General features: G+C 32.8%; 2 protein-coding genes across 2 annotated transcripts; both read right to left on the reverse strand.

The window, feature by feature from the left end:
* Positions 1–290: 290 nt before the first annotated feature.
* LOC113402395 (activin receptor type-2A-like) lies at positions 291–9229 on the reverse strand. Its single transcript, XM_026642632.2, has 5 exons — positions 8834–9229; positions 6643–7562; positions 5951–6318; positions 5228–5378; positions 291–4471 (listed from the first exon to the last, which is right to left on the reverse strand). Exons 1-5 carry the CDS (start codon positions 8874–8876, stop codon positions 4289–4291), a joined length of 1665 nt encoding a protein of 554 aa, XP_026498417.1. The 5' UTR covers positions 8877–9229; the 3' UTR covers positions 291–4288.
* Positions 9230–9795: 566 nt separating this feature from the next.
* On the reverse strand, positions 9796–11188 carry LOC113402453 (DNA primase large subunit-like). The gene has a single exon (XM_026642712.2). It carries the CDS (start codon positions 11059–11061, stop codon positions 9814–9816), a length of 1248 nt encoding a protein of 415 aa, XP_026498497.2. The 5' UTR covers positions 11062–11188; the 3' UTR covers positions 9796–9813.
* Positions 11189–14118: the final 2930 nt, after the last annotated feature.

Consider the following 14118-nt stretch of genomic DNA (forward strand, 5'->3'; position numbering starts at 1 on the left):
AATAAAGATAAACAAACATATATTTAGATTTACATACATTTCCAAGTGATTTGCCAAGAGCTCTGTATAATTATGCAATTCAATCAGTTTTTTTAAAAAGTTGTAAAATTGACTGTTTAAATATCATTGTCTATGCAAAGATTAGATTAGTGAACCATAGGTAATTTAAGATCTCGACCAATAATGCCATCTCAATTCAAGGTCGAAGTGGTTTGTTTATCTTTAATTGGCATCAACAAAAGTGTTAGCTTATGGCAAACAAAGGAGGATAGGTAAAATAAAAGTGCGTATATGTCTAGAAAATATATTTTAGTACATCAAGTTCCAACAGACATTTATATTTGTTAATTAAAAATTAAAAATAAATGATAAACATCGTTGACGCCACGACACACTGAATTCGACTATGATCGAAGAATCTCATAAAACATCTAAAAGTACCTACACTATACGAATCTAAATTTCTTCTAGCTTATCTTACAATAATTATACTAAAGCTGTGGACACGACTTACATAAAACGCATTAAAGCTGCAACTTCAACATAACAGATTCAACAATAACAATATTATTACAAAATCATAATAAATAATGTAGATTTTATTATTTTAACATCTCTTTTATACAATTATTTTATTTATTGACAGTTCAATATGTGTATATATGTTGCGACAGACAGCACGGACATAATATTCGAACAATAGTCATTTACAAAATAATAAGTACTGTGTATTGTGTTGGTAATACAAATTACGATTAAAGTCGGGGTTACTATACTCAAAAAATGATACTACAGAGCAGAATTATCATATTAACATTTACAATTTTAAAACAAATCAATGAAACAATAGTGCCTGTCATTTCTCATATATCCTTGTATCATCCAACGCCACTAAATTACGCAGGGTAGACGGAATGAATCGTTTCTTGATTATAGTAACCGGACAATAGTCACAGCTGTCAAATGTTAGTAAAATTATGGCGGCACTACATTTGGCATAACGTGTTCGAGTATTCGCATTATTTTACTTAATTTGCATAAATATGGAAAGTAACGCAAATATATACAAACTTATCAGTTTTTAGTGACACATCAAAGGTGTCATATTTTTTTTCACCGTCCACGCTTAATTTAATCAGTACTGTTGTAACGCTCTTGTTTTTGTGAATACGTAAAGATTTTGGCATATTTGAGTTATTGGTGGAAGAGGTATTTGTATATTTGCAAATACACCAAATATATGAACAAAGGAAGCGGTATCGCTATACGAACAAGCTACGCCAAGTGAAGTGCCTTTAGACACTGACAGATAACATCCCCCATATTTGTTTTTCAATGAAGTCATAGAGCCTAGACCAATAAAATGTCGAAGTCTATTGATGTGTTTAGTGTGTTAATAATGGCTACTAAAAAACGGCTTGAAGTATATAAATATCAATAGAATTAGGCCACATCAAACAAATATTAAATTAGCTGCATGTGTCCACAACGTTACAATGACATCCAGAGATAATCTTAAAGTAAACTATACATTTGGCAACTCGCTTAGTCTATGTGTGGTGATATGCTCGGCGTAGGAAATCAAACCGTATTTCCTATTGATATTTAGTACAATATGCATATAAAATCACAATAAATTTATGATACAATTACATTTCTTTCGAGATATTTTTACAACGCACGATCCGTTACAATTTCTTAAAATAAGTGATTAGGCGAAACGAATAGTATGTTGAAAACTGCAGTTTGAAGTTTGGCATTTTTCAAAGTCTCTTCTTGTCCTGCCATTTAGTTTTTATTTGCCAGCGCCATTTTTTATAACAATTAAAAAAGAGCGCTCGCTACTTCGTACGCATCGCATAAATAAAATTTCAGAAAAGTGCCACTCAAATACGGCCTTGAATTTTCGCAAAGATCTCATCGCGTCAATCTTCACAATGATATGCAATAGAAATAAATAAAAAATACTCGAATTTGTGACTGATATTCTCTGATGCCAATATTATTAATATAACCCCTATAAATCACAAAATATTGCTATATAAGGCAGATGAAAATACGATAAGGTGTTTGTAATCGAAGTTCGAAGAGGACACTATAGGTCTTATACAGACTTTTTTTGTAAAATAACAATTTGTTAAAACTACCCTCTGCATGCTATAGGAAATGATAAAATGCGATTTTACATTTTTTTGTGCACTAAATAAAAGAATTGTAGAATAATTAGGGATATGGTACAAGAATGGTATGCTTAACGTAAAAAGTGGTTAGACTTATAGAGGCCTCTTGAAAAATAACAAACATTAATTACAAACATTACTTTAACAATATACGCATGAATTATACTAAATTTTCGATGTTCGCTAATAAACTTTAAAAATGTCCTAACATATTACCTATACACAACATTAAATTTTACTAAGCGTCTCAGTTACGTTTCGTGTTTTATTCCACTGAGATTATTGAGTTAACAAAATTTAAGTCAACATAAATGAAAAGCAGTTATGAAGGGGCTTACTGTGAGGCAAGATATGTTTTATATATATTTCGTAAAACAGTCTAATTTTGGATGGATATACTTATATCAAAACATCATTAAATTATACATATTACCTAAACAATAAGCTAATATACGTTTTTAAAATATAAACAATATTAAATGTCTTATATTAAACAATATTTTTACAAAAAAAAAAAATAATGATAAAAAATATGGCCACGAAAATTAAATGTATATAGTTCGTGGAATATAATATTCCATAATGGTCGTCAAGCGTACGCGCAATCGTGAGTGTCAATTAATCGCATTCTATCGCCATACTGTGTATTGTACTCACGTGATAATATTATTATAAACTTACATTTAAAAAAATAAATGCACAATTTGCATATTATAAAACATAGAAATTTTGCAAAAAATAATAATAATATTTACATCACAATTTAAATTTTATTGACATAAAACGGCTAAACATGAAACCTTGCGACGGAATGTCCAACGTTTGAAAATAGGTTTAGTCTCTGTTCCTAATATATTTATAATTTCTTGGTGTCTTGAATTTAATACAAACAGTCCTAAAATTTTATAGTGCTTTATAAATTTAACAAAAATATTTTCAAGTTAATGCATTTATGTTAAACTTAACAATATTGAGAAAAATATTATTTGTATCAAGAAGTAATATTAAATTTATCATTAAGAAACAAAAATTTAGTATCGTTCGTACAAAAACTGCAATAATATTTGACAAAGATACTTGTAGTTACCAACTGTATAATATTTGATAAAGATACGCCACATATTCGAAATTTAACGTTATTTCATAACTTACATCCCAATCGAGCTTACTTAGTTACTTAGCTTATGTCATATGGACTGATATGACAGTTGGGAACAACATTTTACATTAAGATATTATTTATTAAAAATTGAGTTAAATTATTATAGTGTATTCTCAATAGACATTCAAACAGTCTACATCTAAACATGCATTGATCGATGCATATAATAATTTTTCTATTATAATAGAAATTATTGCGAAATCGGTTTAGCTCTCTGATCGGCCGTGCTGAGTATTTTACAATAGTGTCTAAGCAGTGTTGCCAAATACTAAACAATTGGCCCCAAAATTAAAAATATATTGTGTAACCATCTGTTATTTTCTCTTATTATTATAAACTGTTTCCTTAGAAATATTAATTTCACTCTTTCTTTCCATAAAGTGACTGAAAGTTGATAACTATTAAAAAGGTGCTCATAAAATGGCAACACTGGAAGGAATACATTTGTCATAATGATTGGCATGATGAATATTTAAAACATACATATTAAAAAAAAAATACAAAATAAATTATGTATTTACTATTTATAAACTATTAGATTGAGTCAAAATCTTATCTTTGTTTTAAAATTTGTACAGTGTTTACGTAATTCATTATTTAGTACAAAATTATATTTCAATATTCAAAGAGTCACTAACTCACCTGAGTCATATAAATAGTAAAAAAAAAAGTTATATAACTCCAGTTTTCGTCCTAACCATTAATTAATAAAAAATATATGAACCAATAGATAGTTATTCAACTGATTTATTCGTAATATGCACACAGTTGCATAATCATCCTTTAACAACATCACGAGTCTGATGATGACGTTACACAACAAAATCGACAACAGTCATTCATCAGAAACAATACGAAGATTTAAATAATCACTGCATGCTTACTTTAGCAACTCGACCGCGTCAACGCATTAGAGCTGTATCAGTGGTAAGTCCTCGGCCAGTGGTCAGCAGGTGTTCTGGTCGTTTAGCTCGTGGATGAGGAGGGGGGTCGTGTCGGGGGTGAGGGCGGTGGGGGCAGTCGGGGGGCGCTGTGCTGCGATGCGCTCCAGCACGCATGAGGCTGAGAGACGAGCCTCCGCGTCGTGGTCCCAGCACTCTTCCATTGTATCGCAGATGACGGCTAGACCCTGGAATTAAATATTAATATGTTAAGCAGAAAAGTGGGATGAGTCTAGAAATAATTACAAAACAAAGACGTATTTAGGTACAGTCAACGTTTGGTAAGTTTAAAAATTCCGCACCAGTGTGTAAAGTGAGAGAATGTATGATCAGTCAAGTCCATATTATAGTCGCATAAATATATTATAACAGTTGTCGCCCGCAGCTACACTCGCGTTTTGGAGGTCGGTTGTCAGTCCTCCCTTGAGATTCAAGCTCACTTCATGTCATATTTCACAAATAACGGTTTAGTAGTTGCCGTGATATAGTATCAGACAGACAGAGTTACTTTCGCATTTATTATATTAGTATATCAGCTTGACATGAATATTATGTTATTAATTAATACAGTTTGACCGACTTTGAAAGTTGGTATTTATGATTTTCTTCTTGGTGTTACAGTATGTTAACTGTAATACCATTTTTGTTGTATAAATCAGATCAGTATTATAAATCAGAAGAAAAAAAAAAATTAATTGATACATTTTTTTAAATTAATTTTTTGAATTTGCATTTTTGACTTAATTTGAAAAAAGCTAAAAAAACTTGATAACTTAAAAATGATTCACTTTTGTATCATGCCTATGGGGATTAAATTGATCGCAAATAGTCATCCCTATTACCTCTAAAGGGAAAACGTCGTACCAATAACCCTGTATATACTGACAGGACAATATAAGTATGACTTTTAATATAAGCACTATTAATGATTAAGCGTTACTTACTGGATGGTCGCGCCACTGAGGTGGTATGTGCGGCCTTAGCTTTCTCTGAACCACAGCTTCTTGCATTTCCTCGAGGCCTGGATGTGAACCCACCTCTTCTTCCAACGGAAGCCGATACTGTGCTGTTGGTTCTATGTTTCCATCTTTGCATCTATATTATGACATAATAAATTATAATTATTAAAGGCAAACAATTATAACATATATATTCGACACAAAAATTGAAAAATATATATAAAATATAACTAATGAGTTTGATATCAGTTCTTCTTGGCAAAGTCTATATTCTGAATTGGTGTCAACTTAATGTTTCAATCGTATTGTAATTTGATGATTTAAGAGGACTTTTTTCTTGATTTAAACATTGTCCAGACATGTTGTATCTTTGGTAAATCTTTTAATTATGATTTAGTTTATTTTTCATGTACCTGCATGTTTTTATACCAAATTTGTAGTTATGATTCTACTTGAATGAAGTATTCATGAGTGGAAGAGTTTTGTGTTATATGTGTGCCCGTGGTTACCACCAACACACCAATAATTCTACCGCCAATCAGCAATCTACTCTGAATAGTTGGCAGTGTAGAGATGTTTATACATCTTACAATGTCAGCCTCTATATGGGAAGGTGACTACTTACCAATAGGTGGCCATAGTGCTTGCCATGCTTGAACCCATGGTATTGTGTAGGTACAAACAAAATGTCCAAGTTTTTAAACTTACCGCGATGAAATTTCCCACAGAACGAGCGCACACGCATACATGTCTATTCTCAGGAAGGCATCCTTGGTGAAATTGATGGCTCCGTCCAGCACCTCGGGCGCCATGTAGCGCCTCGTGCCGACTTGTCCGTGCGCGTCGCCGCAGCCGTGCCCCGCCACGAACACCAACGCCAGACCGAAGTCGGCTATACATGCGCTCAAGTCCGTCTTCAGTAAGACATTCTTTGATTTGAAATCTCGATGTGCTATCGCCGGTTTCCCGCCGTCTTCCTCGTGCAAGTGGGCGAGACCACGCGCCACTGAAGCTGCGACACGCCAAGCTTCGGGCCACGTTAAGGTGTGACCTTTCAGGTAATCGCATAAGGAGCCCTAGAAAGCAAAATATTTATCTATTATACTGCATAAAAAATATCAACATCATTCATATAATTGAGTTGAGGATGCAAGTGACAATCAGCATACCAAGAAGTACCCAATATTTCAAAAAAATATACAATCATCGCAACACACTGCATTTTTACTAATGTTATAGAAAAAACATTTTTGTTATAACTATGCAACTATGCTTTATATACACTCGTGACATCCTTATCAGGCATACATATGTCTGACAAATTTATTTGATTATCAATACGCCCCATAGCTATTATTGTAATTGTTTTATTAATGAATTATGTAATGTTATATTTATACCTTCTCATGATAGGCAGTGATGAGCCAATATTCGGCTTGCAAATTATCTCCCATTTTATCAACTCCAATGTAGTGTAATATATCTGGGTGGTCCATGCGGGGCAATCTGTAAATTTCCTGCTCTGCCAGCCACGATTGCTTATCTTGTAACGGAAACACTTTAACGGCAACGTCTCGCTGTCCGAGTTTCGCTCTCCAAACTGCCCCAAATCGGCCACGAGCTCGTACTTCGCACAGAGTCACTTGACTCAGCAGGCCGCCTGTTTCGTTCTCCATCCCCGCCCCAGCTGACGGTGGTCTCGACAAGGAGGCTTCAGCGCTACCCAGTTCGGCGAATGAGCTCCCCTTACGTTTTCTATACAAGAGGTAACATCCCACTAAAATAGCAAATAGTAGAAACAGAGGTGTCAATGTATAGGCTATAACAGCTTTCGTGTCATCCTCGGAAGTCGGTAAAGGAGATGCCGGGATGCGTTCTGGAGGTAGTTCGGTCGGTGCTGCCATTCCAGCTTCTAGTCCCGGAAACGTTGCGTTTTCATTGCACATGTCCCCTTCGCAACAGCAATGAAGTAGAGGAAGTTTCATATTATGAAGTCTACAATTGGAAGCCCTATCGTTACACGCGACGGTGTCGAGGAAGCACCCTTTTACTTTTACTGTTGCTTTGTTCGTTATGTTATCGAATTGCCAAACAACGAAGCAATGGTTACTCTTGTCTGTCTCTATGGGCATGCATTGTTCCATTACTACAGTCCGCGGGGGACACGTTGTATTTTGCGTGTTGTAGCATGGCGGTGGTATACTGTCGTTAAAGAATTCGCAGTAACGTGTATCGACTCCACCCTCTTTAGGTCGTGGTGGTAAATTCTCATCCGATGGGGGGGCAGCTTGTACTGCATTGATCATTGTTCCATGCATGCCTAGAAATAATAAAATAATTAGTTTTAATTTAATATAAAGTTCTATAATATAATATTTCGTTATACCTACATTTCTATTTATATTTATGTTTTTTTTTCACAATAATAAATAATGGTTAAAGACTAGCAATTACAGTAGGGCTGAATCTTAACACAACCTTTCTCACAATTTCTACAATTGTTACTTCACTGAGCTTATTTGACCTATCAAAGTAGTCAGCTAAGAAAAATAATTTAAAAAAAAATCACTTGTTATGTTTTTATATGCTCACCTGTTGTTAATAAAATTAACAATAATTATAAATGTTTAGATATCCTAAACCTTTGGAGATGGAACCCTGTTTCATGTAACAGCATTATCTCAGTTAAGCAATGTTTAAAGCAGTTTAATATATAAACTACAACTTATAGCCATATAGTCAAAGATTGCTAGTTCAAACCCCAATAAGCACTACTGAGGTTTCATTTGTGTTTATAATTTGATTCATACTCAGCAGGAAAAGAAAACATTGTGAAGAAAATTACATGTGTATCCACCAACCCAACTCATACCGGAAAAGTGTGATGGAATACAAACCTATACTTGAGTGGACAAATTTGCTTAAGGGTGTAACATTGAACTGGCTACTATTTTATTGTCATCTATCATATAAGCCTTAAAGGTTTAATATAGTTTCCGAGGCTGGTGATGCATTAACAATAAATGTAGTAACATATCTTACAGTACAAATTTCCTTTGATGGTGGCGACCACTTACTATTATTATCATTTGATAATCATTGCCCATCTTTAAATGTATAAATAATAACAATTTCCTCTATTAACTAATTTTTTCAAGCCCTAGAAGAATCAACAAAACAAATAATGAGACAACACTAGAATTGTAATTAAATTACTTTAAAATGGTAATATTAGTAATATAATGTATAATTTATGGAATATTTTTCTTTTATAAATAAACTTTTATATAAATATATCAATATAATACTATTTATGAAATAAAATACTCATATATTTTTTTTGTTGTGTTTGTAAGAAACTTACTGTAACCATTGTATTTATTCTTCAGAATATAATTAGATCTACTGACAAAATTATATTACAAATTTTAACTAAACTCACACATATACAAATTCGGAATTGAACATATACATGACCTAAAACTAAATCAATCCTGTTCATTAAAATTTCATGACTACATCTGATTGTATATCGAGAGTATCAATTGGATAATTGGTTAAGGAATGTTTGTTACACTTTGGTTTACTTACCCAAAACTATGAAAGATATAAACAATAAATTCTTAGAAGCCATCGTGAAAGGGGCGCAGGCGGGATTAGGCACCACCGCCCGAACGGTCGCGACAATCCAATGTTATTTTTATACACAGCCCCGACATCAAAGGTCTATTTAAGAAACCTCCAATATAAGTACATGACAGACCGTCAGCTAAACAACGCACATAAAAATATCACTCTTAACTCACTTCACTGAAAACACAATAAAACTGCCCCAAATATTATATGTCACCGCTCAAATCTTAACCTAAACAATGAGATTATTGCTGTGATTGAGTCGAGATTTTGTAAAAATAATAGAACAAATAACTAATCAAATCACAAGCTTCGCTTTTTTTTTGACGTTTTAGATCGCAGTCGTATACTGGGTTGCCAGTTTCTTGACTAATCAAAAGTCATTATTGGATATAGTATTATTGGTATCTTTTAAAATTTACCTACTAAATTATAATCTAAATTACTTTGGTATGGTCTAATGAAATATTGTATTAAGTAAGTAGCTACAAATTTAATACATTGTATTAAAAATAAATGTATTTTACATATATTTAATTATATTGTATAAAATCGAGACAACAATTTTTATTCAACAATTTAATATCTAAGGATATACTCTACCCTACCCATTGAATTTTATTATTTTCTTTGATAATATTTCGTTTTTGGGTGAAAAGCTTTTTTTTCTTTGGTATTTATAATAATCACATTTCTAGTATATGATTTCTGCTTATATATTCAAAAATTAAGAAATAACTGATAATAAATTAATTTATTGAATAGCATTCACAAAAGCATATAGTATTTATTAATTAATTTTGTACATGTATTTATATTTATTACTAAACCTTACTTTTAATTACTTAACCTTGTAGGGGATGGTGAGAAATAAAAAAAATGTTGTTTTGTATAAAAATTTTTTAATCATATTTTAAAGATATACAAATTCATGACATTTAGCATTTTGTTGCAAAGTAATACTTAACAGGACTAAAATTAAAGTTACTATCACAGACATTGTTTGAGACACGGTGAAATCTCTTTTGAAAATACAACTTACAAGCACATGTGTACTGATGTTGTTCTTGAAGTTTCTTCATTTGTGACCATGAGGAATCAGTTTTTTTTATATCTAATAGATGCAAAATTGCTTCACTGTCAAAAGTTTTGAATGGGCAGCTGCCTTCAGTAAAGCCTTGCAAACGTAAGCAGTTTACAGATGAATAATTTTTTTTACCACCCTCTAATCCATATAAGTGCCTTATTCCATAAATAAATTTCTTCTCATCATTTTTCCAACTGTGGCAACATTTATGTTTACCATTAGGGACTTGTTGGTATTCATTTCTCCAAAATTTTACAGCTTCTTCCACCGGCATACCAATGTCTTTTAAAAATAAACTATAAGAGAATCTCTGATTGTGTGATAATCTGTGCTTATTTCGTAGACTTTGATGGAAGTTAAGCATACAAGGGGGAAAGTTTTTAGAACAATTATCAACTTCATTACTTGTTAAAATATTATTCTCAGAATTATTTAATATTGGAATTTCTTTTCTGACTAATCTCCTGAAGTCAGTTATCCTTGGATCATTGTGTAGGCTATCTAAATTTGTTCGAGACAGTCTATTTCTTAGATTGTCTTTAAATAATTGTATTAAATAAGTCTTCCATTTGCTACAAGGTATATAAGCTATGCCATGTTTCACTTCGACTTGTCTCTTAGCTATAAATGTGAGGCAATGTTTAAAATATACTTTTATTGAATGTAGGGAACAATTTTCGACACATGTATCAGAGCAGATATGTTGTACAACATGCTTCAATATTAAATGTCGACAAAGTGACCTGAGAGAATTAAGAAAATTTAAATCTATTGGATGTTTTCTAATAATACGAAGAAGTTTTTTAGCAAAACATCTCAAATCATAGGCAGCAAGTGTTTTTAATCTGTGTATAAACAATGATTCTTCAGCTTTTATGAAAAACTGGGTAAATTCCGAGTTACCTTCTAAAATAACTATAATACAAAGCATATAATGGCCCACAGTATCATACACACTTCCTTCTACAACATATTCGTTGTAAACGATGTTTTGCTTCTTAATAACACTCTTTAAAAAATCCAATCTCTTAATAACTATATTTTCTAACAAATATATAGGTAAGTCGCCTTTTACTGGAGTTAAATAAAAAAAAGACATACCCGGAGCACATATAGGGTAAATAAAGATAGCAAAATATTTTACAAGAATAATGTTTGACTATTATATTTCTATTATACAATTGAAAACATTCGAAAAAACTTATTTTATGTACGTAGTTGTCAGATGTCAGATAATAACAGTCAACAGATTACGGTTAGTGATAATCGTCAATCGATATAATTGTATAAATGATATTACATACATGTTTTTTTAAATTATATCCAATGTTCTGTTACAATAATATTTTAAATTCCAACTTCCTTTTTTTAATAAATTTGGCAGTCTAGCTTCATCTAGATAGTCTTATGGTGATTGTAAGAAACTGGCGAGGCAAAGGTTTATCTCTAATTCTAAATATTAAAACTGCAATATTTATTTTTAATTTTCGATCGTATATATTTAAGTATTCAATGTCAATAAATTATTATACTATCGATTATTTGATTATATTGCACATCTCTAGATCATACATCACTCTGACAAAAACAGGCTGGGCTGCAAGATAGCATTCCAGATCAACGTTGCAGACTATCGATAGTCAAACTATCGATAGTTGACCTCGAAAACTATTCAGGGTATCGTTAGTACTATCGCTAGTATCGTATTGATTAATACTCAATATCCGTGAGCAATACTATCGATAGCGGCAATAATACGGTAGTAGCGATACTATTGCTACTATCGATAGTATCGATAGTTTTGGACTATCGATAGTTTAGGTTAAAAGTAATATTATCGATAGTATTGCTCATGGGGAGCTATCGATAGACTATCGATACTATCTCTAACATCTTAACTATCGATAGTGGACTATCGATATGCAAGACTATTCCAGATAGTCCCTTTTATATCCAGTTTGTATAATTGATTTTGAATGAAATCAAATATTAACCGCACTAAAACAGAAGACTTTCGAAAGTAGCAAAAAAAAAGGTCAATCGTTGTGTGTCAACAGCTGTCTAACGACTTTTCTGGTAAATATAAAAAAATATATATAAAAGATTTGATTGAAGCCCTGTACAATTACAATTAAAGAACAAACTCAAAAACTTTTCTATGCTATAAATTAACTAACATTATAAATGCAAAAGTAACTCTGTCTGTCTTTGTTGACTTGGAATGTTATCTGCTAGTTTTCTTCCTTGTAGGGGCGTAATTGGTATTCGTGGAAACTTGGACTCAACAGTTAAACAGCACCATCACACGAAACGCACGCCCATATGTACTCAATGATAAAGATAATTTTAAACAGTTATTTTTTTTATATTGATGTGATATTATTTACTGTTGGTTGTTCTACTAAAACTAAAATAAAATAAAATGCTTTCAAAACTCAAAAACTTATCACAATATTTAGTTTCATAATAATTTAAGTGACTTAGTTAGGTTTTTTATCTCATATGTGTAGGTGGTCTGGCAAATAGGTTATCCGTTGGTAAGAGGAAGTTTGGTGATTAGAGGAACGACTTATTATTAGGTAGCTTATTTGCCCGTCAGCCTATCAATATCAAAGGTAAAGGGCGATAAAATAGTCTAGGAACCAAAATCGTTTAGCTGTATTATTTATATGTAGAAAATTATTAAGTAGTACTCGTTATCTGACAGTGTGATATATCGATGTTGTCTGTAAATGATTGTTATCACATAATTAGTTAATTTAAATTATTCCTTTCGCGGCTGAATACATGGAATGCGCGCCTAGTGCGCGCATTCCCCCTCATCCTCCATGTCGGAATGTGACGAACTTCCCCGAGTCCGCCACTGGAGGCTGATCGTCAACGAAGCTGACGCCCTGCGGCGGATAAGGTTGACTCCGCCGCTGACCGCCTGGGAGGCTCGAGTAGCGAGCCCTCCCCCTCCCTCCTAGCCACTCACATGGTCCGCCCTGCGCTACCATAGACGTACCAGGAGCGGCCCCGCGGCATCGCTCCGCGCCTGTCTTAGCCGTGGCCGACGAGCAATCTTAAGCCGGCCCCGTTGCCCAGGGTACACCACGAGGAGGTGACTGACATGTACCCCAATAAATTAATCCTAACCTAACCTTATCTATCACATGATGGCGCATTAGCAGAATGTTTTAAATTTTGCTGCGGTGGCGTTAATAATACCGTTGTACCAAAGGGTTTTGATGGACAGTCAGACAGGCAGACACACGGACAACAAAATGACCTTATACCCTTATACCTACTTTTTTGTCATCAGGTGGTTGATGTCCCCCATATAGATCCTCGGCTACACCTTGCGCCCGGGTGGCCGCGGGGTTCTGGCGATCTCTCTAAAATGTCTTAAGACCTTCTGCGACCTCTCACCCACGGTTCAAGATTTGATCATTCATGTTTTCCACCATGAATTAAGAGGGTCCTGATTCTCATTTAATATATTCATGATTAGACAATTTTGTTAATATTATCAACAAGAATATATAGGTTACAACCTAGTTAAATACCACCGATTGCAAACATTTTTCATTTCATAAAAATGGATACAAATGTAGAGGAAAATCATATATCTGTTTACGGTGAACAAAAAAAAAAAAACAAATTATTATGTAAAATATTTATATGTAGCAATTCAGTTTTTTTATTACCACCTTAGGTTATAATATACATATATGACTTACGGTCACGAAACTTCGTTTTATTCAATATTTTTTTAGGAATTTCCAAACCTATATGACTAGTTTTGTTTTGATTTCATTTCATTACAAACTGCATATCACTAAATTTGGCGCCAAAATGGTGAAATCTTTTTTAAATGATTTTTTTATATTAAATGTAAGTATAGTGTTTGTTTAGTTTTACGTTCAGTTAGAATTGGAGTTTATTAAAAACAATTTACTTTAATCTTATGTAGATATGTCGTAGTAGTTTCTTTCGTATATTTTTCATTTGTTTTTTTTTATACAACCATAGCGCCGATCTGTAACCGGCCAGTAACATTTTTCAAAAGTTTTTTAAACAATTATTTGTTTAATCGTAACAATTTAGTAAATTGCAATCAAGTACCCTCTTTTTTCTGTACATGTAGGTCTGGAGCTCTTCAAAATGAGACCAC

This window comes from Vanessa tameamea, chromosome 12 (assembly GCF_037043105.1).
Source record: "Vanessa tameamea isolate UH-Manoa-2023 chromosome 12, ilVanTame1 primary haplotype, whole genome shotgun sequence".
Lineage (NCBI taxonomy): Eukaryota > Metazoa > Arthropoda > Insecta > Lepidoptera > Nymphalidae > Vanessa > Vanessa tameamea.